This window comes from Sorghum bicolor, chromosome 6 (assembly GCF_000003195.3).
Source record: "Sorghum bicolor cultivar BTx623 chromosome 6, Sorghum_bicolor_NCBIv3, whole genome shotgun sequence".
Classification (NCBI taxonomy): Eukaryota; Viridiplantae; Streptophyta; class Magnoliopsida; order Poales; family Poaceae; genus Sorghum; species Sorghum bicolor.
This window is the reverse complement of record NC_012875.2, coordinates 2,370,559-2,396,635: the sequence shown is the minus strand read 5'-3', so window position 1 is coordinate 2,396,635 and position 26,077 is coordinate 2,370,559. Positions and strand designations below refer to the sequence as shown.

At 44.9% G+C, this 26,077-nt stretch overlaps 1 protein-coding gene across 2 annotated transcripts in view; it reads right to left on the bottom strand.

Annotated features, from left to right (window-relative positions):
• Positions 1 to 25,450, bottom strand: part of LOC8066000 (polycomb group protein EMBRYONIC FLOWER 2) — a 35,463-nt gene extending 10,013 nt beyond the window's left edge. Inside the window, exons 1-18 of one of the 2 annotated variants that reach the window (XM_021463168.1) lie at positions 25,195 to 25,450; positions 23,689 to 24,562; positions 23,419 to 23,528; positions 22,947 to 23,106; positions 22,775 to 22,830; positions 21,550 to 21,661; positions 21,331 to 21,466; positions 21,170 to 21,238; positions 20,793 to 20,929; positions 20,025 to 20,084; positions 19,758 to 19,882; positions 16,554 to 16,612; positions 8,797 to 8,849; positions 8,456 to 8,509; positions 8,321 to 8,380; positions 1,800 to 1,846; positions 1,658 to 1,719; positions 1,475 to 1,537 (exon numbers count right to left, since the gene is read on the bottom strand). In XM_021463168.1, the coding sequence (XP_021318843.1) occupies positions 1,475 to 1,537; positions 1,658 to 1,719; positions 1,800 to 1,846; positions 8,321 to 8,380; positions 8,456 to 8,509; positions 8,797 to 8,849; positions 16,554 to 16,612; positions 19,758 to 19,882; positions 20,025 to 20,084; positions 20,793 to 20,929; positions 21,170 to 21,238; positions 21,331 to 21,466; positions 21,550 to 21,661; positions 22,775 to 22,830; positions 22,947 to 23,106; positions 23,419 to 23,453 (1,288 nt within the window). In that variant the 5' untranslated portion in view covers positions 23,454 to 23,528; positions 23,689 to 24,562; positions 25,195 to 25,450. The remainder of the gene's footprint in view (positions 1 to 1,474; positions 1,538 to 1,657; positions 1,720 to 1,799; positions 1,847 to 8,320; positions 8,381 to 8,455; positions 8,510 to 8,796; positions 8,850 to 16,553; positions 16,613 to 19,757; positions 19,883 to 20,024; positions 20,085 to 20,792; positions 20,930 to 21,169; positions 21,239 to 21,330; positions 21,467 to 21,549; positions 21,662 to 22,774; positions 22,831 to 22,946; positions 23,107 to 23,418; positions 23,529 to 23,688; positions 24,563 to 25,194) is intronic. The other variant, XM_021463169.1, reaches the window with a different exon arrangement.

The following is a 26,077-nucleotide window of genomic DNA, read 5'->3' as shown; positions in this document are numbered from 1 at the left end:
GCAGATGAGAGCAGAATTGGCGGTCAAAGAACAGGGCAAAAGGTGGCACTGCTCACCGAGCAACAAAAAAAGAGGTGAACCATGAAAGGGGTTATATTAACACTAACCCTAACCCTTAGCATTGCTCTAGTTCAATATTACTTCCTCTGGTACAGTTTACAAGGCGTAATTTGACATGGCACAATCTCTAAAGTTACACTTTGATCAATTCCTTTTTTTTTGAAACGCAGGAGAGCTGCATTTCATTGCATTAGAGAGAAAAAAGATCCCCATACAACTCCTTCCTCCCATACGAAGACCGGATATGAGAGTCAGGGATCCAATATAAAAAGGCTCTAGCCTAGGAAAACAGAAAAACAAGACCCAGCCACACCTAAGCAACTAGGTTTATGACTATAAAGTCATGATCGTTGCATAGTACATTTGATTGCTGTCATGATGTCAGCAGCACGCCCCAAGTGGAGCACGACGAACCAGACAAGGGACACGAAGCTGCTACTTCAGACCCGGGTGTGTTGCAACCTAGGAAAGGAGGTTGAGCCAGGCGCCCAAACGTCCTCATCAGCGGACCCGAGTGGGCTTGAGTCGATGCCTAAACGCAGCTGCGACTGCGGGCTCAAGCCAGGGCAACGCCCATGTATAAAACCCAGATAACCCTGAGGGGAGGATTATCAACAATTACAAACCTGAACAAATATTAAGATTCCTCCTTGCTACTTGCGTGTTCTGTTTCCCTTCTTCTTCCCCCCGATTCCATCCCCTTCCCTGCAACTACCTCGATTTCCCTTCCTCCGATCTCTGATGCTAACACATGAACCTTAGTTCATTTGGGGGTAGGGATAGAGATAATCATTGTCAAGAGGAAAGCCGGGCAAAGTCGGCGTCGAGGGAGACTAGAGCACTTGGGGAATTGGATTCGAGGTGAGGTTTTCCCCTCTGCGCCCTATGTTGGAGGAGACTGGGAGTAGAATTGTCTGACTATTGCTTGATTCATCCAGGGCTGATTGCATGATATAAATGGGCCAATAGTCACCTGGAGCTAATAATGCTCCTAATTTGTAGCCCCTGGTTGCTAGCCTAGCCACATGACAGATCATGACAATTGCTGATGTGGTAAATTGATTGGGCACGGGATATAGGAACAGCAGATAGATTGGCTAACTCGCCTCCCTCAGGAGGCTCTGAGCTGCTTCTTAGATCTATTTTTGCTTGCCTTTCCCAACCAATCTATGGATGTCGATGCAGCATATCCATGGTTAGAACCGGCCCACTCGCCATAACAAATTGCAAATATAACTATATCAAGTTTGTATTACAATAGTTAAAAATGGTGGACAAATTATTGGTCAACTATTGCAAAGTATGAATCTTAATATTTGTGCATGTGCATGTCTTGTAAACTTGACCGGAGGGAGTACTAGCTTTAGGGATAAGTTCATTTCAATGGCTTAAGAGAAAAAGATTAGAAATGTACCAATTTCCTTCAGCACGTAGCTATCTTCAAAGCTCGCATAGGCATCTTCGGGTGATTTTGATCCTACACCAAGTAAAGGTCCATGTCTGATTGTCTCAGTTGCTTTTGAAAGAACAATCGTCTTGGTTGTTTTTGACGGAACGATTGTCTCAGTTACTTTTAATGGAATGATCATCTCAGTACCTTTTGACGGAACAACCACCTCAGTTGCTGTAACTAATCTTCTGCGCTTCTTGTACTTTGAGCTGATGCAATATTTTAGGCACTAAATAGAAATTTTAACAGAAACTTGATAAATCATTAAAGGTAAGGGAGACAAGCATACAAATAGGAAAATGTTCTCTGTCTCGGATCAATTCCTGCAGGAAAATCCTGTAAAAACAAGATGCATTAGCTTTTCCCAGGCATTTGTGCGAAAACTGTTTCTAAAAATAATATTCAGTATGCATGAATCTCCAATGTCTTTTATCTAAAATCCATTGGGTCTTCCACTTGAAGCATGCAAATTCTTAAGTGGGATTTGGTGCACTCTTGATTTTGCATCCAAAGAAAACAAGAACAAAAGCAGACCTATGGTAGAACTAGCAGAAGAATAAGAGGGATGTAAAACTTGAAAAACTTGTAAACCAGACTGTGGAAAGTGTATCTATATACACCAGTTGTTAGAAGTGCAGCAGTAGAGGATGAGCAGACTGGAATAGCTAGCTAAGGCTGGACACAGGTTCAGTTTGAAGCAACTGGCTTGACATCATATTGAATATGCATACATATATATAGCAGTACCTAAGTCGGTTCGCAAAGCAACCTGCTAGTCCTAGCAGCTTTACACTAGCAAAATCAAGAAGTTAGGCTCAAGCTCATAGGTTCAATGTTGTAAAGCGTCTAGAATTCCTTTCCTGTGTAGTCCCTCTAGCCTAGTTCTTCTGCCTCCCCAGGGCCTGCTTATTGTGTAGCCCGTCCTTCCCTTGCAGTGTGCCAGTGTCGCCTTTGTACCGTGTTGTTTCTCTTTTTGGTTTTAATAAATTTCACAGTGGGGGCCTCCCTTGCTGATATTTCGCTAAAAAAAGCAAAATCAAAGGTGGCTACTACTACTATCTGTCTAACGGCACCTGTCAGATTAGAAGAGTACAGATTCAGTTGACCACTTGCCTGACAGGCTTTATACTACCTTACTGACCAAGTAAAAAAGGGACCTGTATGGCAGCTAGCTAATTAGGACAAACTACTATTAATACTAGCTAGATAGGTGGTAAATACAAGCGTTACTACTTGTTAAACTTTCTGATTCCTTGATTAGGCTAACCCTAGGAGGGTAGCAATATAGTATAGCATACATGGGCCTCATGGGCCTAGCCACATGGGCCAATACTCACTCCTATACTCCAACACCCCCCGCAGTCTGGACTACCGGTGCAGCGGAGTTTGCAGACTAGACACGAAAGGAAGTACAACACACGAGCCGCCCCCCAGACGCAACTAGCCACTGGTGATGTTGAGGTTGGAGCAGAACTCGATGAAGGTCGAGGACGGGAGACCCTTAGTGAAGATGTCGGCGAACTGGGAGGTGGTCGTGACGTGGAGGACCCGAACATCGCCGAAGGCGACCCGATCCCCGACGAAGTGTAGATCGATCTCCACATGCTTGGTCCTCTGGTGTTGGACCGGGTTGGTGGAGAGGTACACCGCACTGACGTTGTCGCAGTAGACCAGCGCGCTACGTGAGAGAGGGCTATGGAGCTCGGCGAGGAGCTGCCAGAGCCAGGAAGGCTCAGCCATGCCGTTAGCAACAGCGCGGTACTCCGCCTCGGCACTGGAGCGGAAGACGACCGGCTGGCGCTTGGACGACCAGGACACCAGGTTGCCGCCTAGGAAGACGGCGTAGCCGGAGGTGGAGCGACGAGTGTCCGGACACCCGGCCCAGTCGGCGTCAGTGTAGACGACGAGCTCGGTGGAGGACGACCATCGATGGAGGAGACTGAAGTCGACGGTGCCGCGGAGGTAGCGAAAGATCCGCTTGAGAGCAGTGAGGTGTGGCTCCCAGGGATCATGCATGTGGAGACATATCTGCTGAACTGCATATTTGATGTCCGGCCAGGTGACTGAAGTGCACCGGCAAGACTCCAATATGCAGTGGGATCTGTCACTGGGGTACCCTCATCCTCTGATAGCTTGCCCTGTGTGTCAACCGGAGTGGAGCAGGGCTTGCAGTCAGTCATCCCAGCGCGCTCCAGGATATTAAGAGTGTACTGACGCTGGTGAAGGAGTAATCCGGCAGGATGAGGCTCAACAGTGACCCCGAGGAAGTGGTGGAGCCGACCCAGATCCTTCATAGCAAACTCCTGCTAAAGTGATGCTATGATCCGACGAAGTAGGGACTCACTGGAGGCTGTGAGGACAATGTCATCAACATAGAGCAGCAGGTACGCACTCTCAGCGCCATGGTGGTAGATGAACAGAGAAGTGTCTGACTTGGCCTCCACAAACCCCACTGTCAGTAGGAAAGCAGCAAACCGATGGTTCCACGCCCGGGGAGCCTGCTTGAGGCCGTAGAGAGACTTGTTGAGCCGACACACCATGTCGGGACGAGAAGAGTCAACAAACCCCGCCGACTGGCTGCAGTAGACTGTCTCAGTAAGAATGCCATGCAGGAAGGTATTCTTGACGTCCAACTGATGCACGGGCTAGCCGCGAGTGAGGGCCAGCGAGAGGACCGTGCGGACGGTAGCCGGCTTGACCATGGGGCTGAAAGTCTCGTTGTAGTCGACACCAGGGCGCTGAGTGAAGCCCCGGAGAACCCAGCGAGCCTTGCACCACTCGAGAGTGTCGTCAGCCTGGCGCTTGTGAGTCCAGATCCACTTGCCAGTGACGATGTTGGAGCCCGACGGTCGTGGCACCAGATCCCACGTCTGGTTGGCGAGGAGCGCCGCGTACTCCTCTTCCATCGCGCGGAGCCAGTGAGGGTCCAGCAAGGCCTCGCGGACGGAAGAGGGTACCGGGGAGACCTGCGAGTCCCCGGGCATCGCCGCAAGAGCCCGGGGCTGTAGTGTACCAGCCGCGTGGCGCGTCACCATAGGGTGAACATGACGCGGGTGTCGGTGAAAAAGCGGTGGGTGGTACACCGGCGTCACGACATGGGCAGCTGGGGGCCGCGGCGGCGGTGTTGGTGTCACTGGCGGGAAAGACGCCGCCGGTGGCGTAGGTGACCCCGGCGAAGAGGGGGCCACCGGTGCCGGCGGAGGCAGCGGCGCCAGCCGGGCACGTCGCTGGTAGACGCGCACCGGCTGGGCGAAGCGTGCCGGTGGTGCCAGAGTCGGACCCGTGTCGTGCGTAGGGACCAGTCCGGATGGTGGCCCCTCGAGGCCCGGGCAGGGTACCGGCCCCGGTGTGTCACGGGCGATCGGCGGCGTAGCAGTACCTGCAGGAAACACCGGCAAAGGTGGCTCAACCACCGGGTCAGTGGGAAACACAGAGAAGAGGTCAAGCTCCGAGATGGAAGCGGGAGCGGTGGTGGTGCTGGAAAAGGGGAAGACAAACTCATCGAACACCACATGGCGAGAGATGAGGACTCGACGAGAGGTAAGATCATAGCACCGGTACCCCTTGTGATCCGGAGAGTACCCAAGAAAGACACAGAGAGTCGAACGGGGAGTCAGCTTGTGAGGAGCGGTAGCAATGGTGTTCGGGTAACACGCACACCCAAAGACTCTAAGGTGATCGTAGCGAGGAGGGGTACCGAAGAGAGCATGGTGGGAAGGAAGGCGGTTAAGGAGGTAAGTGGAGGTGTGCAAGCTCTCAGCCCAGAAGCGAGCAGAAAGCGAGGCGTGAAGCAGAAGGGTGCGTACGGTGTCGTTGGTGGTGCGAATCATGCGCTCAACCTTGTCGTTTTGAGAGGAGGTATACGGACAAGACATGCGCAATTGGACACCGTGAAAGAGAAAGAAGGCATGGGACGTCGAGTTATCGAACTACCGACCATTGTCACACTGGACAGCCTTGACAGTGAGGCCGAACTGTGTGGACACCCAAGCGAAAAAGTGAACGAGCGCAGGGAAAGCATCAGACTTCGCATGTAAAGGAAAAGTCTAGGAATAATACGAATAATCATCAATCACCACAAGATAGTACTTGTATCCAGAAATACTGATAACAGGAGATGTCCATAAGTCGCAATGTACAAGGTCAAAAAATGCGGGCTGCATGAGAAGAACTATGAAAAGGAAGACGAACATGACGGCCCAGTTGACATCGTGAGCCCGAGTACGTCGAATATCGGAACTACGACTGAGTTGCATCAGGGCATCACGTCCAGGATGGCCGAGACGCCGGTGCCAAGTAGTGGAAGTAGTGGTGGCGAAGGCAGCTGACAAAACTGGCGAAGGAGGCGAGGCTGATGCCGGAAAGCGAAGAGTGTAAAGGGGCCCCGTGCTATCACATCGAAGCAGAGGACGCCGGTAAGCCAAATCCTTTACAGTAAGACTAGAAGAGTCAAACTCCACAAAACAAGAATTGTCAGCTGTAAAATGACGAATTGAAAGAAGGCTGTGAACCATAGAAGGAGCAACAAGAACGTCAGAAAGACAATCCATTGGCGACCATAATGGACGAAGGAAGAGAGGAGGACGGAGGGTGAACAGAAAAAAGTATACCGGGGTTAGGAGTGGTGTTGAAGGAGTGGGCCAAGGCCGCCTGGTCCCATCCGGCAGGCCCAGGCCACGTAGAAGCGGGGGGTGCCATCCACGGGGTCGCGGAGGGAAACCCCGGGGAAGCACCAACGAGCATGGCCGCCGGCGGGCGAGGCTCACCACCGGGAGCCTAGAACGGCCACATGGAGATGCGCCCCGACCATGGGTTGTGGAAGGATGGCCAGGGTGCACCCTGTGGAGATGGCGGCGTCGTGTTGCCCCCACGATCTGCTCCACGTCCCCCGCCACGGCGACCGCGACCGCCAGGCCCCCCCACCCCCGCTCGGCCCGGGGGGAAGAGGACCAAGAAGTGACGACTGTGGTGGCGGGGCTGGGGATGGGGCGGAGGAGTAGCAGCGAGAGCAGTCGAGGAGGACGAGGACCCCGGGGCGGAGGTGGACCCAGGTTGGAGGCCCTGAGTAAGCTCCTTCATGACAAGGTCGTCATGGACCTACAGGAAGGTGGGGAAGGGCCGTTGTCGGGTGATCCACGTCCGGAGATAGGAGTAGCGGTCACTGAGCCCGCGGAGAACGTTGAGGACCAAGATACGGTCCTCCACGGGCCAGCCGAGGTCGCCAAGAGAGTCCGCCATGCCCTTCATCTGGCGGTAGAACTCGCTGATGGAGAGGTCGCCCTAGACGAAGGTGTAGAAGCTCGCGTCGAGCCGCAGAGCCCGGGCTTCGGTGTTGCCCAGGAACTGGCGCTCGAGTGCCAACCAAGCCCCGCGAACGCTCGGAGTGTTGCGGACGAGGTCGTGGAGGTCCAGGGAGATCGTCCCCAAAATCCAGGAGAGGACGATGCTATCGAGGCGCAGCCACGAGGGGGTCGAGACCACACCCGCGGTGTCGAGGAGGACGTGGTCATCGAGGGCGTAGCGGCGGAGGGTGAGGAGGACCAAGTCCTGCCAGCAAGCGTAGGAGGGCGACTCGGGCTCGAGGACGACCGGGACGAGGAGGCGGATGTTCTGGACAGCCCCGGCCTGGTAGTGGAGCTGCGTCACGAGCGGATCGGCCGGATCGTGCCAGAGGACAACGGTGTGAGCCACGCGGGGACCGGCCGCCGAGGTGTGAGCCACGTGGGGACCGGCCGAGGACGTGGCTCCGACGTCGGGCGAATCAGGGATGCCGAGGATCTGCGCCGCCTCGGCGACCTGGCAAGCCAGGGCGTCGGCCGCATCGCGCTCGCGCTCCCAGGCGATGGCGGCCTCACGCACGCGGGCCATGCCCTCCGCAACGGCGGCCCGGACAGCGTCGATGGCGGCAACGCTGTGGAGGTGGGAAGCCGGAGGCGGGGCGGTGAAGCGCAGGAGCGTGTCGTTGGCGCCGGCCAGCATCCCCAGCCCGACGGCCATGGCGGCAACAGCCCCTGCAGCCACGGCTGCAGGCCCTACGGCCGCGGCCAGGGCGTCGACACCGGTTAAGGCGCCTGTGGCGTCTGCAGCGGCGTCCGTGGCGTCCTGTGCCGCAGGCAGGGCGCCCGCATCTGCCCCGGCGCCCACGGCCATGAGGGAGGCGGCGGCGCTGGGCGTCCCCTGCGGACGGGCGGTGGCGCCCCCTGGCAGGCGAGCGCCTGGCGCGGACGCGTCCTGCAGGGTGCCGTGCGGGCAGACGCCTCCGAGCACAGGGTGCAGGACGTCGGGCGGGCGGACGCCGCCGGGCGTGGCCAGACCTGGCGGAGCCGCCACCGGACGGGCAGGCGCGGCCTTGGGCGTGTCCCCCCGCGGAGGTGCAAAGGCGGGCAAACGACGGTCGGCAGCGTGGGAAGTGCTGGGATCGGCGGCGGCGGCGGCGGTTGTGATCTGCGCCTAGGTAGAGGAGGAAAGAGGTGGGAAGCTGTGGAAGTAGGTGGGGGATGGAGGAGGGTGGCCAGCCATGGCAGAAGCGCACGCCGGCCAGCCAGCGGCTGGCAGCAGGCGGCGGCGGCGGCTGGGGAGGAGAGGGAGGGAAGAGAGAGAACCTAGCTTGATACCATGTTAAACTTTATGATTTCTTGATTAGGCTAACCCTAGGAGGGTAGCAATATAGTATAGCATACATGGGCCTCATGGGCCTAGCCACATGGGCCAATACTCACTCCTATACTCCAACACTACTAAAACCAGTTTCATTTATTTATCAACTAGATACCAACATACATTTGATGTTATTTATCATTATTAAATTACCTCATCGCTCCAGGTATTGTGCTTCAAGGTAACATTCACACCCTGTTCCTTCTCAGATATCTGTGAGAACAGGCAAAAAGACTAGTTATTAAACAATTGAGTGTGTGAAGAAGATTAGCTCAGAGGTTTACGAACCCAGAACTCAAAGTTGAATCGGTCATGTGATGACATTAAGTGCCATTGCAGACCCTGGCATAATCATCATATTAGATATGAACTCAATGGCAGGAAAAATGCATTCCTACTACTTAAATATGGTTTGAAGATATGCACAAAGAACAATATCTCAAATTTCTAATTACGAAAAGAACAGGCATGAATGTGGCTGAACAATTTTTTTTAAAAAAAAGGCTATTTGCTATTTTGTTTTAATCATTAAGTGTTAATTCTTTTACTGCTAAAACATGACACATAATCCTTAAAACAAAACAATGAAATATGAACATAACAAAAAGGAAACTTGCTCCAGACTTTACCAGGAAGCTTCCACACTTTTCATAGCAGAAGGAGCAGCAAAAACCTTCAGTAACTGGTAAGAAGTTATGTTAAAAAACTGGTAAAGAAGGATTAAATAAATCAATATAAGAAAATGTTGTAACTGTGTAACATAAGAGGAAAGGTTTAAGAATAAAGAAAAAAATATATCTCAAACAACAACTGTCAAAAGTGATGCAAAATTGAAGTACAACAATGGGCAATTGCAAGTGTTTAATTTATAAAAAATTTGGTGAAAAGCTATCAAACAAAGCACAACTAGATGGCAATCCAGGTCCAAATGAGGCCATGAGCTATGGTACGCCTAAAATGGTAAGTATCTCACCAAATAACGCGTTGAAGTCCTTATAAATTGGAAGTTCAATATACTACCCCCAAACAATCTTGTTTGTCCATCTAACAAAATTTTGACTCATTTTACTACACTAAGCAATTCAATTCAGGTCTGATGGGCTAACAAGGAAGGGGTTAAACTCTCTGGTGATGCTAGGTGCTCGGACCTTGTGGAATCATCGCAATAGATGTGTTTTTGATGCAGCTACTCCCAGCTTGTTTGTTGCTTTGGGGTCTGCTCTAGAGGCAAGTCGGCTGTGGGCTTTGGCTGGGGCACGAGGATTATCTTTCTTGGCTCCCCCCCCCCCCCCCCCCCCCCAAGTAGTCTTGCTGTAGCCTGGAATCAGTTCACTTTGGTCGCTTCTTGGTTTCTACTGGCGCGTATGTAATTCTCTGTTTTCTGTTTTGGGTAGTGTGGTGTGTGTTGTACTTGGGGCCTCCCCCGCCCCCCTTTGTTTCTTCTAAATATAATGGAGTGCAGTTCTCCTGCGTTTTCGATAAAAATTTGAACCCCTATCCGGGTTTTTTTCCCTCAAACTACGCAGGAGAGCTGTGTGTCATTTCATTAAGGTAGAAGTAAAAACATGAGTCTGGTTAGACCCTACTCGAGTACAAAAACAACAGACACACACCCACTTAACTAAAAATAGATGCGCCACAGAAATATCGACAATGACCAGACAACACAGCCTGCCTCATATCCCCAAGGCCGGCACCCTGACCAAGAGTTCCTGGAGCTTTTTTGGCCCAGCACTGCACCAAAGAATGCCCTCAGCACTGACAGACCTAAGAACTTTTTGAATGCTTGGCGTGGCATTTTCAAACACACATGAATTACGGTGCTTCCACACCTCCCAGACTACCAGAATTATCAAGGAGTTGAGGCCCTTCCATTCATCCTTGGGCACTGACGATATTGCCTTCCACCACCATTTAGAGAAACGAGATGTTGGTTCCGGCGACAGATAACTGAGACCCAAAAATTGGAAGATTCGAGCCCATATTTGACGAGTGAAAACATAGCCGACCAGGATATGGTGAATAGTCTCCTCAACTTGATCACACAAAGGGCAAGCCTCAAGATGGGGCAATCCCCTCTTCGCAAGGCAATCAGCCTTCCAATACCGATTGTGGAAAACCAACCAGATAAAAAATTTCCAACGGGGAGGTGCCCAGCTTTTCCAAATTCTTTTCCAAAGACCAAACTTGATGGTTCCCACAAAGAAGGCGGCATAAGCTGATTTACTACTTCGGTTCTGCGAGTGCCTGAGCAACAGTCCGTCTCTTGGCTGTACGTTTGGGGACAGCATTAAGCAGGTTGGGGGCCAACTCAGCCAAGGTGTGACCGTCCAACCATCTATCTATCAGAACCAAATTGACCATTCCCTACTATGGCATCTACTGCAATATTGAAGAGGGCCTGAGCCTTGTGGGGGACTTGTGTGGGAAGACCAGCCCATGGTCTTGAAGGATCGGTTTTCTCAGCCCAAACCAACTAATGCTTAAAGCGCAGCCAAGGAGTTCCAAGTTATGGATCCCAAGGCCACCATATTCAAGAGGCCACTGCACCCTTTCCCAAGCCACCAAACAATTACTGCCATTAGCCTGCTCGTGGCCTCTCCAAAGGAAGCCTCTGCTTTTCTTATCAGCCTTCAGAAACCATTTTGGCAAGTCCATGGCTATCAAAAGATAAATAGGAACAGCTGTTAAAACTACTCGAACCATTACCAATCTTCCTGCCCAATTCATTAAAGAGGCTTTCCAGCCCGGCAAGTAATCTGCCACCTTGTCAATTATTGGTAGCAAATCCTCCTTGGTGGGTTTCCCAACTGTGAGAGGGAGCCCAAGATAGGTGCATGGAAATTCCTTGATGGTACAGGATAACAGCTGTGATGGTACAGGATAACAACTGTTGACTTGCCACGATGCTTCGCTTCGCCACCATGGCCCGACGACCCCGAGGATCTTTCCCCAGGCTACCACTCGCGCATGCGAGCTGCCCACTCCTCAGTTAGCAGAACCTTGCACTGACCATCGTCGTCGTCACCATGGCAACAACCTCCTCGTCATTGATGGCAGTGCCAAGCACCGCGAACTAACTGGCCATTGACTGCAACCGTAGCACGAAATCCACCACCCCCGCCATCACTTTGCATTCCCACCAAAGTTGCTACGCCTTCACCTTCTTCACGCAATTCGAGTTGACACGCACGGCCTTGAGGATATCGCAAGCAAGCATCGCGTAGTCCTTGCTCCTTGGCGACTCCACATACTCCAACGACACGACATTGATGATCGCCTCCATGGCCACACAGTCTTCTTCATCTTAGGTGCCGAACTTGATGGCGTTCATTAGCACCTCCCACTCGCCATAGTTGGTACAAGTGAGAACTGGCCAGTTTGCGCCGCCAACATCCCTCACCTCCGTTGCACCACGATCTCCCGTCACAGCAGTGGCCAGGACACTCGTGGTGGAGTATCGGGTGGAGTCTTGGTCCTGTTCTTCCCGCCTACGCCACTGCCATCTCCTTCACCAAGCATAGTAGCACCTCAAACACACATGCACACACACAACCAATGTTTTCTGATCGTCCGATTAATCGCAATTAATCATCCTTATCGGTTTGTAGCACTCAATTAGGACCTCCGATTCAATTAGAGCGATCAGAAACCTGATCGTCCAATTAATCATCAACTAATCACGATTAATCGTCCGATCAGGCCTCCTGACCGATCAGAGTTGACTGGCAGATGGGCTGCTTTTGGCCTGAGCTATATTTAATTGGGCCAGGCCCATTAGGGTTTCCCTTATAACTTCACCCCCACTCTCTTCTCAGTCCTCACTCCCACTCCAGCCGTCAGCTACTGAGCTGTTGCTCCTGCTCGTGCTGCTTGCTGCTTCCTCCTCCCTCTTCCCTCCTGCCTTTCTTCCTCCCCCTTCCAGCTCGCCAAGAAGGTGGATATTCAGGTTGGTACCTTTTATTTTACCTCAGATCACGGAAGCAGGAAAGCTCGTAGCTGGTCTTTTCGGATGATCAGCCACACTGGAACTGAGACACGGCCCGGACTCCCACGGGGGGCAGCAGTGGGGACCAATCCAAGCAGCCCGCTGCTGCTTACTTGTTGTTGCATGCTTCCTCCTTCCTCTTCCCTGTTGTTTGCTTCTTCCTCCCCCTTGGCCCCTTCTGCTGCAACTGCAAGGTCACCTATTCTCTAGTCTCTACCCCACCTAGAGGCTGTTGGTCCAAGGGAGCACGAAGATGAGCTCCTCCTCTGAAGGTGAGCCTTAAATCAGCTTTGATCTGTCATCTCCTCTCCATTGCACTATACGTAAATCTTGATGTTGTTTCTTTGGCTCTTTGCTGAACTTGAGTAGATGAAAATCAAAGGCGGCAGCTTGCAGTGGAAGTCATCGTGCCTGAGTGTAATCCTAAAGGAGGTGCTACTGTAACCTCATCAGTTGCATCAGCTGGTGTTGGTTCAACATCCACAGCTGCTCCAGATGTTACATCCCTAGTAGAAAAGGCTATAGCAGCACTGCCTCCAGAACTTGCTGCGCAGGCTAAAGATCCCAAGAGTAAGGCTCGATCTCAAGATCCAGGATGGAAGTATGGCTGGTGGCTAGATCCTACGAAGAAAGAATTTATTCAGTGCATTTTTTGTAAGAAGGTAGTGCCTGCAGGAATAGGTCGGTTCAAGATGCACCTTGCTGGGGGTTATGGGGATGCAGTGTATTGAGTTGCATGCACCGACCAGTTCAACCCAAAAGCTTAACCTCATAGGGAGAGGTGGACAATTCACTTATATTCCAACACCCCCCCCCCCTCACGTGGAGGCTCCCTCGGGCCTCAGACGTGGAATAGGAGCGAGCAGCAATTATTTTATTTAATTGCGTTAACCAGGATTCGAACTCAAGACCTCTGGCTTTGATACCATATTGAGTTGCATGCACCGACCAGTTCAACCCAAAAGCTTAAGCTGATGGGAAGAGATGGGCAATTCACTTATATTCCAACACAGTGAAGTGCCCAAAGCCACCTCCAATAGTCCAGCGAGAGATGATTGTTTACTTGAAGAAGAATACAAGGAATACAATTGTGGCAACAAGAACAAGAAGGAAATGAAGAGGATGAAGTTACTAAAGTTGAACCAGCAAAAGTACCAAGTTCCGGGGCAAGACTGAAGCAAGCACAATCACAAGCAAAGAAGAAAATAGCTCAAGCTGCCATCACTTCCTTTGTGGTTGCGGGTTATACTAAAGCAGCAACTCAAAAGAACACCAATACCAAGTTGGTTAGTGCCATGCTTCGCAGGACACCAGAAGATGTAGTTGCAGAAAGGCATAAATCAAAGACTTCTCAGCCCACTATAGAGCAGTGCACAAAGAAAGATGAGGAGGCTAAACAAATTGTTGATGATCATGTTGCTGATTTTTTTCTATGAAAATGGTATACCATTCAATGTCATTAATTCAAGAAGTTGGGAGATAATGCTTGAATCCATTGGGCAGTATGGACCTGGTTACTGCTCACCAACCATGCATGACATTAGGGAACCTTTGCTTGAAAGGGTTGTCAACAAGACAGCTGAACTACGAAAGAAGCATGAGGAGAGTTGGAAAGAATATGGTTGCACTCTCATGTCCGATGGTTTGACGGATACGAGCCACCGCCATATAATAAATTTTCTTGCCAACAGTCCAGCAGGGACCTTCTTCCTAGGTTCAGTGGATGCTTCAAGTGAGATAGCAAATGCAAAAATGCTAGCAGATTTGTTGGAGCAGCAAGTTGACAAGATTGGGAAGGAATATGTGGTGCAACTTGTCACAGACAATGGGGCCAACTTTAAGGCAGCGGGAGGGATTCTAATGGAGAGAATCCCACATTTGTTTTGGACACCTTGTGCTGCCCATTGTCTGAATTTGTTATTGCAAGATATTGGTGAAATAAAGGAATTCAACACTGCCATCAATTTGCGCAAGAGAGTGTGCAGATTTTTGTACAAGCATGGAAGGATACTTGATCTAATGAGACAGAAGATAGGTGGAGATCTTGTGAGACCAGCTGTCACTCGATTTGCTACTTCATACCTAACATTGGCAAGTATATACAAGCACAAGAATGGGTTGAGAGCTTTTGTTAGTGAAGAATGGCACGCTAACAATCTGTCCAACACTAGTGAAGGCAAATAAGTTGAGGATATTATCCTTTCCATGCCTTTCTGGAGTGGAGTGGAGTGTTGCTTGAGAGCTTCAGAGCCCCTTCTCATTGCTCTAAAGATTGCAGATGGGGATGAGACACCAGTAGCTCCTGAGATCATGGCAGCCATGGATCATGCAAAGACCACCATCAAAGAATCTTTAAAAGCTAAATCTGAATTGCTTAAAGCAGTAATGAAGCGCTATGATTCTAGGTAGGAAAACCAAATGCAGCAAAAGTTGTATGGGGCAGCCCTATTCTTGAATCCAGGCAAGTTCTTTGTCTTAAGGGAGAAAGACAAGAGACAAGCTGCAAAGCTAAGGATCATGTTCAACGAAGTTATATACAAAATGGTGGCGGATGACAGTGAACAATCCAAGATTTCTCTGCAAGTGATGATTATGAACAGTCTGAAGGTGAAGGCTTCTCAATGCCATTAGCAATAAGGGACAGAGACAAAAAGAACCCTAGTAAGTTTTGGATATTTTAAAACCTTCAATCCTTCTCAATATTTGTTTTGTTATGATCTGATTATTAGGTAATTATGATTCAGTTCGCTGGTGGAATTCCTATGGTGACTGCACATTTGAGCTCCAAAGTCTAGCAAAGAAAATTATTAGTCTTTGCTGCTCTGCATCAGGTTGTGAGCGTAATTGGAGTGTTTTTCCCCATGTAAGTACCATTGCTAGTTTGAAGTAAAATCAGTTATATATTTACGATATTGCTTGCAAACCAATGTGTTGTTCATTATTTTTTATGCAGTTCCACACCAAAAAGAGGAACAGATTAGAGCACAAGAGGTTAAATAAATTAATCTATGTCACTTACAACAAAAAGATGTCAAACATGTTTCAAAACATCAGAGAGCTTGGTTGTAAAGGACAGAAGAGCAACCCTCTCATGCTAGATGAGTTTCAGTGGGATAATGAATGGGTGGATGAGAATTGTGAGGAATCGACTTGGGCTGCTGTTGATGAAGCTATTGGTGCATCTGAGAATCTACAAGGCCGCAACTTGCCTAGGGCTGCTGCTACTCGTACAGCTGCCTCTGTCAGCCAGATGTATACCAGGAAGCGTCCAAGGACCACTGCCGCTGCAACTCCAGATATCATTGATGATGAAAATGATGACCATGAAGCACAAGTTCAACCAGATGCATCTGATGCTGAAGTAGGAATGGAGGTGGATGGAGACTCGGGTGGAGATGGAGGCGGCGGCTTCAATTTGGATGATGATTTGCTTATATAGATTTAGATGGCTGCTAAATGTTGATTGAATGGCAGCTAGTGTTATTTTAACTCTGAATATTATTTGCAGTGTTTAATTATTTAGTTTGTATAGTCGTACTGTATTGAGTAAGCTGTTGTGTTGTGGATGCTAGTTTTCTTAATTGCTACTTTTCTGGATCTGGATTGAGTATGTGCTGGTGTAATGCTGTAAGTTTGTCACACTATTCTTTTACATTGACTTACTACTTATTCAAGTTATCTATTATTCCTGCAGAAAATCAGCAAACATATGGAGGCTGGGACAAGAATATGGAGTCAGATCTCACAGGTAAGTAGCCAACTAACTAGAAATATAGTCTTGATGCTTGATGTGTACTATATAAATATATAGTATATGGTATATATACCATACATATATGATACATGTTTATATAGTCCTGATATATGCTAAACGATTATATGGACGATTAGACCGATCAGGAGTCGATTAATCATCCTGATTGTCGATTAATCGTCCTGATCGTCCTGATCGGTGCCAGACCGATTAAAAACGATAAGCCGATCAGAAAACATTGCACACAACTAGAGGTGGAAGAAAGGGTGGGCAAAGAACACAACACAAGCACACCTCTGCTAGTGCAGCAACTGAACTGCTATCTCTATTCTATTCCCTCGTTATACAAGTAGAGGTGGTTGTTCACCAACTACAACAGTACGCTAGTACCTGTACCTTGGCTGACTTCAGCCTTGACTAAATGGCCTATTGCCATACTGCTACAGTAGCGAGAATAGATAGATGGACAGCAAGGAAATGACCTATTGTCGACTTCCTACTGCAGCAAAACATTAGGAGAATGCAGCATATTATCTTACATACAGGATGCAAATAAGTGACAGCTAAATTGAGAACAAAGCATGGTAGCTCCTACCAACCAAAAAAAATATAGATAACAAAGTTCTTGGCTTATGGATGTGTACCTTCTGTAGCATCAAAAATATCGTTTCCATACTTAAAGCACACATTTCCATTTCTTAAGCTGTGACAAAGGAACTTCTCTCAGTGAAGTTAGGTACATTAGCACGCCAATTTATATTTGACAAAGAATGAACATAAAGTAAGGTGCTATAACTAGGCCTAGCAAAATTTATTCCTTGGCAACATCAGACAAGACTATTTAGTTTAGATCAGATTCCACCGAACCTCAGCATGATATATAAGAGTCAAATCCCCAATATAAAGCCCAGTTCCAAAGTATGAAAAAAATACTTATATTAAATGGGAAGATGATTTTGCTAGCCGGTGATAGAGCATCTCCAAGAGTTCCTTGAAAAATTCTTGCTAAATCATTGATTATTCCAAGTGTCCAAAATAGATAGGGAGCAATTGTTTTGTCTATCCAACAGTTGCCAATAAAATGAGCTTTCCAACTTGGGGGGCTGCTAGGGTCCGATTGGGCGGAAAGCGCGTGGTTGTACTAGGCTAGCAATTAGAGCATCTCCAGGAGTTTAGTAAAACAACTTCCTATCTTGATTTTTTGGCAAAAAGAGAAAAAAGTCTCCTCCAACAGTTTGGTAAAAGAAGTACTTATAAAATAAAAGGTTGTCAAATATCCTCCTCAACTCATAAGTTTGCAAAGTGAAGAGAACTCCCTATCCCTATAGTAAAAGATATGATTAGCTCTAGTAAACCAAAAACCAATAAATAGATGTGGACCCTACCATAAATTTTTAAATTTTAGAAAGCTATTATAGGTTACTGTTGGAGAAGAACAAAATTTAATGTTGCTATTTCTTTTATTAACTTGCTAGATCTATTAGTTTAGCAAGTAAATTATACCAAATTCCTAGAGATGCTCTTAATTGGCATAGATAAGAGCCCACTTCACCCATGTTTCTCTCAGCTTACACATGCACAAACTAAAAAAATCATAACTATTAAACCAAACATCCTAATTAAATTCCGATTACACCATTGAATTTCTTATAATAAATCTTCAAAATAAGATCTGACATGGATATATTTAAATAGATTTTTTTAACGAACATTTATCTTATGCATATATAACATTTTTGTATTGAGCAGAGACAATGTTCTATGTTCAGAGAAGAGAGAACAATGTTCCGTCTTCTTAAAAAAAATATTCTCGATGTAGAAGAACAGTGTTCTAGTTTTAGATTCATGAAACTGATATTATAATATACATAAAAATAAATAAATAAATACATAACAAATAAAAATAATAAAAAATTAGAGCAAATTCTAAGGAAAAATTTAAATCACATAATAGAGAAAAAAGTTAAAAGAACATCACATGGATACTTTGTCCTAAAATACGCTATAAAACATCACATGTATAATAAACAGACATCATCAAATACACCATAAAACACCACTAAAAACATTATAGAACACCACTAGATACACCATAGAACATCACATGTACACTGTGTGAAACATCACAAAAAACATCATAGAACATGACTTGTATACTACGAGAACATAATTGAAGACCACCCGTATACTACGAAAATATCACATGCATACTACGCAAATATCAAAAATACACCCTAGAACATCATAATACCACATGAACATAAAAAAAACATAGAACATCACAAGTATATTATGTAAACATCACAATGCATACCACGTGAACATCAAAAAACATAGAACATCACATGTATACTACAAGAACATTATGTGTATACTGCATGAACATCGCAAAATATATTATAGAACATTACATGCATACCACGTGAACATTAAAATAAAAGAAAGGTAATAAAATATAAATAATTATAATAAAAAGAATAAACACATAAAACGGAAAAAAATGAATGATACACGAAACTCAAAAAAAAATAAAAAAATAAAAAATAAAAGAAACAGAAAATAAAAATAAAAGAATCATATAAAAAAAAGAAATATAAATAAAAAATGAAGGCCGGAAAATATAAAAAAAAGGAAAATATGAATGATGCACGAAAAGCAAAAGGAAAAAGGAAGGGAAAAGAAAAGAAAAGAAATAAAGGAGACATAAAAATAATAGAATAATAAAAATCACATAAAATAAAAAAGAAATATAAATAAAAAATAAGGAACAAAAAAAGGAAAAGAAAAGAAAAAGGAAAAAGAATCTATCCTACTTGAGGCAGACTGCAAAAAGTAAACAATCCTGTGACTCTGACCCGAAAACGTTTCCGCGCTCAGCTTCCACCCGCGTGCGGCATACTGCTCCCGCGCTCCCCACTAGTCTGCACGGGAAACCCATCGGCCGATGTCTCCCATCCGTACGTTCGGACGGGAGGAATTCCCTCCAACTTGCCTACCGCCCCCCAGCCAATCATAGGTTGTCCCCAGCCGGCCACAGCCCCCTCCAGCCGACCAGGTAGGTGTGCGCGTCCAAGCGCGGCTAGGTGCATCAGCCAGGTGGCGCCTACGGCGGCCAGAGGCAGCAAAGTGGTGGCAGCAAAACAAAGACCACAAAAAACCGACGTGGGGCCTGAGGAAACCAATGGAACTGCAGGATAGGGAGCGCAAGAACATGTGTGCATGTGAGTTAAACATGAAATTTACCATAAGCAGATGTTTAGGCAGTTCGGATAGGAAACTGTTGGGTGTTGGAGGCCATTTTTTCAATTTACTTTTTTGCCAAAAAACATTTCTGGGAGTTGAATTAAGAAGCTCTAGAGATGCTCTCGGTATGTTATTGTATCATACTCAACTTCATCAAGATTCACAATCAAATGCATCAGCATCACAACATAGACCGTTAATGAGGGCAAGATACTTCATTAGATGTGGTTTTGTGTTTGGGGTGTGTCGGAGGTGGACCCTCTCAAGTTGGGTTATGTTAACTCAACTCGTTGTACTATTTCTCTCTTAATGAAATGACATGTAGCCCTCTTGCGAAACGTTATTAGACTCTAAATAGTCTCAACATACACTGCTCCAATTAAACTTCCTAAGGACAACAAGTAATGATCTGCAGTCCCTTTTCAATATAATACAAACTGAACATAAAATATCACATTTGGAGATAGAGCATGTAAGCATTAAGAACAACCATTCCTATAGTGGAAGGTAACATGTAAAGAGAGCAAAAATAATGAAGCAAATGCACACTTAATAACATAAGGCAAGCTATGTGCATTGTGGAATACTGGAATAAGTATCATTACCTTACTATATGTGGTAGAAAAGAAGGTGGGACATCATTATATAAGTAGGAATTGTAAGGAGACTTAAACATGTATCTTGCACCAGTGGTTTGTGCGCGTATGCTTACTTCTAGTTGATATGGACACTGAAATAACAAAGCTCAAACATATTAGCAAAAATACAGCAAGTAGCTTAGTGGGTAGCTGTACTCCATCGACAATATTTTTGTCATAAAGAGCAATAAATATCAAATGGATACAATAACAGAGGAATAGGCAGGACCTTACCACTGAATTAAACTTAAGAGAACAAAATGTCAAGAAACTGTCCTGCTCAAGATATTTTGTCTGCAATAGCAAATTAACAGTTAACAAAAAAAGAAAAATAGGATTATCAAACATACTGTTACTATCGAAAGCAATAAGCATATGGAAGTGGAAGGTATGTAAGGAAAACTTGGAGAAAAGGGCAGCCAAAAGAGTCATGGCCCTAGGACTGAAGACCTAGGTAATTCTGCATTGATAAAGCAAGCATAAAATTTGAGCTGAAGAGGATACACCCACACCAACAATGTGCAATGTCATGGTAAGGAAAAAAACAGGTGATGTAACCGCTACAGTGGGAAATGAACTCTTAGGCCTTATTTAGTTCGCGAAAACTTTTGAGTTTGGCTATTGTAGCACTTTCGTTTGTATTTGGTAATTATTGTCCAACCATGAACTAAATAGGCTCAAAATATTCATCTCGCAAATTACAGGCAAACTATGTAATTAGTTATTTATTTTATTTATATTTAATGCTCCTTACATGCATCCAAAGATTCGATGTGATAGGGAATCTTGAAAAGTTTTGGGAACTAAACAAGGCCTTAATACTGGTTTCAGGGAATGAGTGATCTAGTAGTTGTAGGTCAAGGGGCTAAGCAGACCAAGAAAAAAAAGTTCAGGGGGTGACTAGACAATGCAATTATTTAGGGGAATAAGGTAAGTCTGTTAAAAACAGTGTTAACCCTTAAGAATATACAAAATATATACTTCAAGGATTTAATTGCATACCTCTCCGAAGCCTGGGCTCATAGTAACTGGCAAAGCAAACTTCTTAGTCCGTCCTAAGCTTAAATCCACACAATTCTCCAATGATGAATGAAGTAAATCATTTGGTATTTTGCCCCAGAAACATTGCCCTCCAAGCTCTGTTAAAATGCATCGTATAAAATAGTTCGTTTCATAAGGTGGTTCCAGGATGTTTATGATGTGTTTGATGCAGAATAATTTAAGATAGTAGAAGCCACGCACAGTACATATTAGAGACACAGAACTGTGGTAATATCAAAAGAGAAGTTTTGGTTTTCCATAGATATAGATGACAATATGAGGCAATATACTTTAGCAACTGTTCAATGTCTTCCACAAAATGACAACCATAGACTTACTTCGAAGAGAGGAGTTCTCCAACTGGTTCTTTGAACAGTTATTTTCATCAGGTGATTGTCCAAATTTTCCTCAAGAAATAAGAGAAAAACATAATTAAATTTGATGAAATGTAATCAAAGCTATACAATGCACAGATAATCTCATAGGATGCACAATGTACCACAGCTAACAAGGATAATGTTAGCTAAAGTCTTCAGGTCTTCAATGATGAATGTGGCTTCAGTGTGGCTGTTACGTCCAGATTCATCAAAACAAGTCAGCAAACAAGCCCGAGTGAACTGATATACTGGAGAATGCTGCAATGCCATGCCAAAAATAAGAAAGGGATCATCTGGGAACAAAAATTTTAGTTGAGGAAATTAAAGAAGGATAGACTTACCCCTTTGTACAAAATAGTACTAACTGGTTTAGCAATCAGAGCATAAAGTGGAAAGATATTCTGGGCCTGTACTGTGTTTGAACTTCCAGACAGTGATATGGTTATCTGAATCCTATACTCATGAGCACAAGTGAATTTCAGCATTTGCAACAGACAAATTTCAAGCATGTCAGTAATTTATCAAAAAAAAAAAACTTAATAGTTAATACTTCTTAGGCCCCATACAACCTAGCTATCATCTTGTTACAACTGTAGCCATGAAGCTCTTAGCTTCTAAAAACAAACTGATGTAAGATCTCAAGCCATTAGGATTAATTTTGCAGCTTATTTATATGATGCTGGATTGATTAGTGCTTACAAGTTAGAACCGTAGGATTTTTTAATCTTGAAATGCAAAACATGTTCTAGTATTGTTGGGATTTTGTTCTAAAAAAAATTGCATGCCTTAGCTGCTGGGGCATCCAGAAAATGGTACTCAACTTTCCCACACAGAATAGCTCCAATTCCAAACCGATTAAGTCATGATTCTACAAACCTGGGAGTTTGAACTCTCAAAATCCCAACAAATAGCTACAGTACTGAGATAGGGCACTAGTTCCGAACATGATGTACATGGGATCTATGATGCAACAATTTTCTTAAAAGAAAAACTTAGGTCAAACAACAGCACCACTATGCATGATAATTTTATTTCATCCTAAAACTTTAAAGTGAGGTTCATCTAAACTTTTGAAATGAACAAATTAGCCTTCACCTGTTGTGATTGTTCCGAAGGTAGGAAAAGAAATGAATAAAATGAAGATGAATTTTGAGGGCCAGGTACTCCCATCTAAAAGTCCAACTTGAGTTTTGATCCATCCCAATAATCAAACCATGTTTGCACTCATTTATGAAATAAAAAATTTCTCAACAAAACAGAACATGTAAATTTACAGATTATTAACAGATGCTATTTATTATAAAAAAAATAGCAATGCTTTTTGAATCTGCGCTGTGTATTGGAAATATCATTGCCTGGTTACCACTAGAAGTTCTAGAGTGGGCAGCCAAGCTTCTTTTCTAACTTATGGTACTTAGAAATCACATCAACAAAACCTGAGCAAAAGATACTGGATAACAAAACTCTAAATAGAGTAAGAACGCAAAACAGATCTAAAAGCTCAACCTAATGCAAATAATACCAGTGCAGTGTGAAAATAAATCCTAAACCATTGAAGGATAATACCTCTTGTTTTGCTTGGCCTGTATCTTGTAACGAAGGTCTCTTTGAAGAAACGAGGGCTGCATAGTTTGATTTATCAGTGATATAGAAAATTACTTACAAAATTGTTCCTGTCGATCCGGTGATGCTTATGTATTGTTAAAAGAAGGGGCTGCAGCTTTAGGATGAACTTTACCTTTTCCTTGGCTCGTTTCTTAATGAGTTCACACAGTAAAGTATGGTTCCCAAACAACACACGACTGTTTTCAGCAAAATCTGAAGATAACCCCTCTCTTGAGAGGAGACGATATATTTGGTCCAATGATGAACTAGAACCATATATGCAACCCGTATTCCTGTATGCAGAGTACAAATACAAATTGCATAAAAATGACTAGATTCCATACCATCTTCAATACAAAAATCCCACCCAGGCATTCACCATATCCACTAATGTACAGAGAAACTTGAATCAATAACAAGAATCTATGGACCACCAAACCCAGACGATTACACCAGCAGATTGGTCACAGAAATATGACACAAACATGTACCAAAGAAACCCAGATACTTCAATTTTGCAATGAGGGGTAGCAAACACGTAAAAAGTAGAAGACACGCATAACATACAAGATTAAAGAAAAGAAAAGAAAAGGTAAGAGCAATACATTGCCACATCGTTTGGTAAAGTTTGGCAAGACATCCTGGCGGACGAGGACCTTCGTTCGCGTGGGTTCCAGGACGCCACCAAGATCAGCACGCCTAGGAGCGCAAGTGCCTACAAGAGGATACTATGCACAGGTTACATCGATAGCATGAACAGAAATTTCTATCGATTATCCCGGAACTGGATCGGGATCTGGATCTTATAGGCAGATCTGGCTGGCTGCCAGGCAAAAAGTTAGGAGAAAATGGAACTAATCAAAAGTAGCGCTTACCAAGTAAGAAGTATTACTTCGATCGATTCTTCAGTAGTTGCAGGAGATCGTCGCTCTCTTGATTGGATCTGGTCGAAGAGCACCTGTGATAGAATGGTTGGGGAATGGGGAGATTTGGGGTTTCGTTTGCAGGACTTCTGTTTTGTGCTCGGTCAAGTCCAAATGGTATGTGCAAATGGGCTTTGGGAAAAGGGTGTGGATCCAGTTGGCTGAGCATATGTACCCGACGGTAAATTGAAAATGACAATGGTAATTAATTACTGGTGTTAAAGAAAATAAAGCTAAATCCATGGTGCATTCTGAGAAATGCCAAGTGCAATAAATCTGTGAATGCACCACTGGCATGCATCTGGGTTCCTAAATGGAAATCAACCCAGAGCTCTTTGAAATGGTTAGACTGTCAAATGGATAACTTTAAATTGAAATTAAGGGCTGCTTTTTAAAAATAAAATTATATTGCCATTACTAGCAGCTTGGTGATATAGATTGACATAGTTATATGTTAAATAATAATAAAAATGAGAACCAGAGGGGAAGACGTTCACCCTAATATTTCGTTAAGTTTGGTATGGTCCTTGAACCTGGGTAAGTTGGGCAAGTTCTCAGCTTCCCAACCACTAGACCCATGAGAATCATATGTTAAGTAATCAATGGCTTCTTCCGTAGCATATAAAAACATTGTTTTGTGCCATGAAACAAACACAACGACAAAAATCCACACAAACAGTAAAGGAGCTCTATTTTCCATCTCCAACAGCTTGCCTCCCAATACAACTTGCTGCACAGCATCAGTACTATGGCACATCAGTTCACTTCTTCGCTGTCACTCCACAGACCACAGACCTCTCTATGTCCTTCCCAAAATAAAAGGTTCCTGTGACAGGTGCAAGTATGTTGATCAAAATATATTTATACCGGCATATATAGTTCTATTAAGCACCTTCAAAAATGAATTAGCTGTAGTATTTCATACGACCAAAACATATTATATTTTTGGTTGTACTATTGTTTGTAAGTGGCACTATGGGGTGAGTGCAGATGTTTAGTACATACTCTTCGGAAGAGTGTAAGACCATTTCTTCCTTCCTAGCAAAACGCAAGGAATATACTCTAAGCTACCATATGCCCAATATACCAAAAAAAAAGAATTCCAAAGATGATGTACGGCCCATAAGGAATAAGCCAAAAATGGAGATTGTATTTTCATTTTCCCTTTCTATGTGCTACGAAGAGATGGAGTTAATTATATTACTTAAATAATATGCCAAACAACACATGAGGTGCGATTGGTGTTTCAATCCATTATTACCGGGGCCGGCCAAATAAAGAACACGGGGTACACCCATAATTTTTGCCAAAAAAAAACATAGTTCGTAGGCATAATGCAGGTATTACACTTGTGATTAGAACAGATCCCATCCGAATACAGATAGCCAAATAACTTAAATTAGGGTCCGGGTACTCAATTTTGCACAGAAGGAATGGAAGAGAAGGGGGCAGGCATACCTGTTCTGGTGGGTGCTCGTCGCCGGCAAAGGGCCCGACGAAGACCTGGGCAATTGGGAGTAAGGCGGCGGCGGCCGGCAACTGATGGCCTGGCACCGGTGATGTAGATGTACGGTATAAACCTGGCCTGGCGGAGACGGCCGAATCGAGCCTATAGCTCTTGGGTTGGGCAGGCGACGTGAAAGGGAGAAGAAACTGAAAAACACTGGTGTGAACGAAAGCAGAGGTCGAATCTCTTCTGTATAACATTTCGGATTTTGGAAGAATTCCATCCGGGCCTTGTTTTTTTTAATTCCTCGGCACATGCATATACCACTAAATATAGATAAAAGAAATAATTAGCTACACAATTTATCTGTAATTTACGAGACGAATCTTTTGAGTTTAGTTAATCCACGATTGGACAATATTTATCAAACACAAACGAAAGTGCTACAGTATACATTTTGTAAAAAAAAATGGAACTAAACAAGCCCCGGCCTTGTTTAGTTGTGAAAAGTTTTTTAATTTTGACACCGTAGCACTTTTGTTTGTATTTGACAATTGTTTTTCAACTATAGACTAACTAGGCTCAAAAGATTCGTCTCGTAAATTTTTGTTTTTGTCTATATTTATTGTTTCATACATGTGCCACAAAATTTGATATGACGAGAATCTTGAAAAGTTTTTAAATTTTAGGTAAACTAAACAAGGCCTTGTTTAGTTCACTCAAAAAACCAAAAAGTTTTCAAGATTCTATGTTACATCGAATCTTGCGGCACATGCATAGACTATTAAATATAGACGAAAACAAAAACTAATTACATAGTTTGTCTGTAAATCGCGAGCCGAATCTTTTAACACTAATTAGTGTATGATTGGATAATATTTGCCACAAACAAAA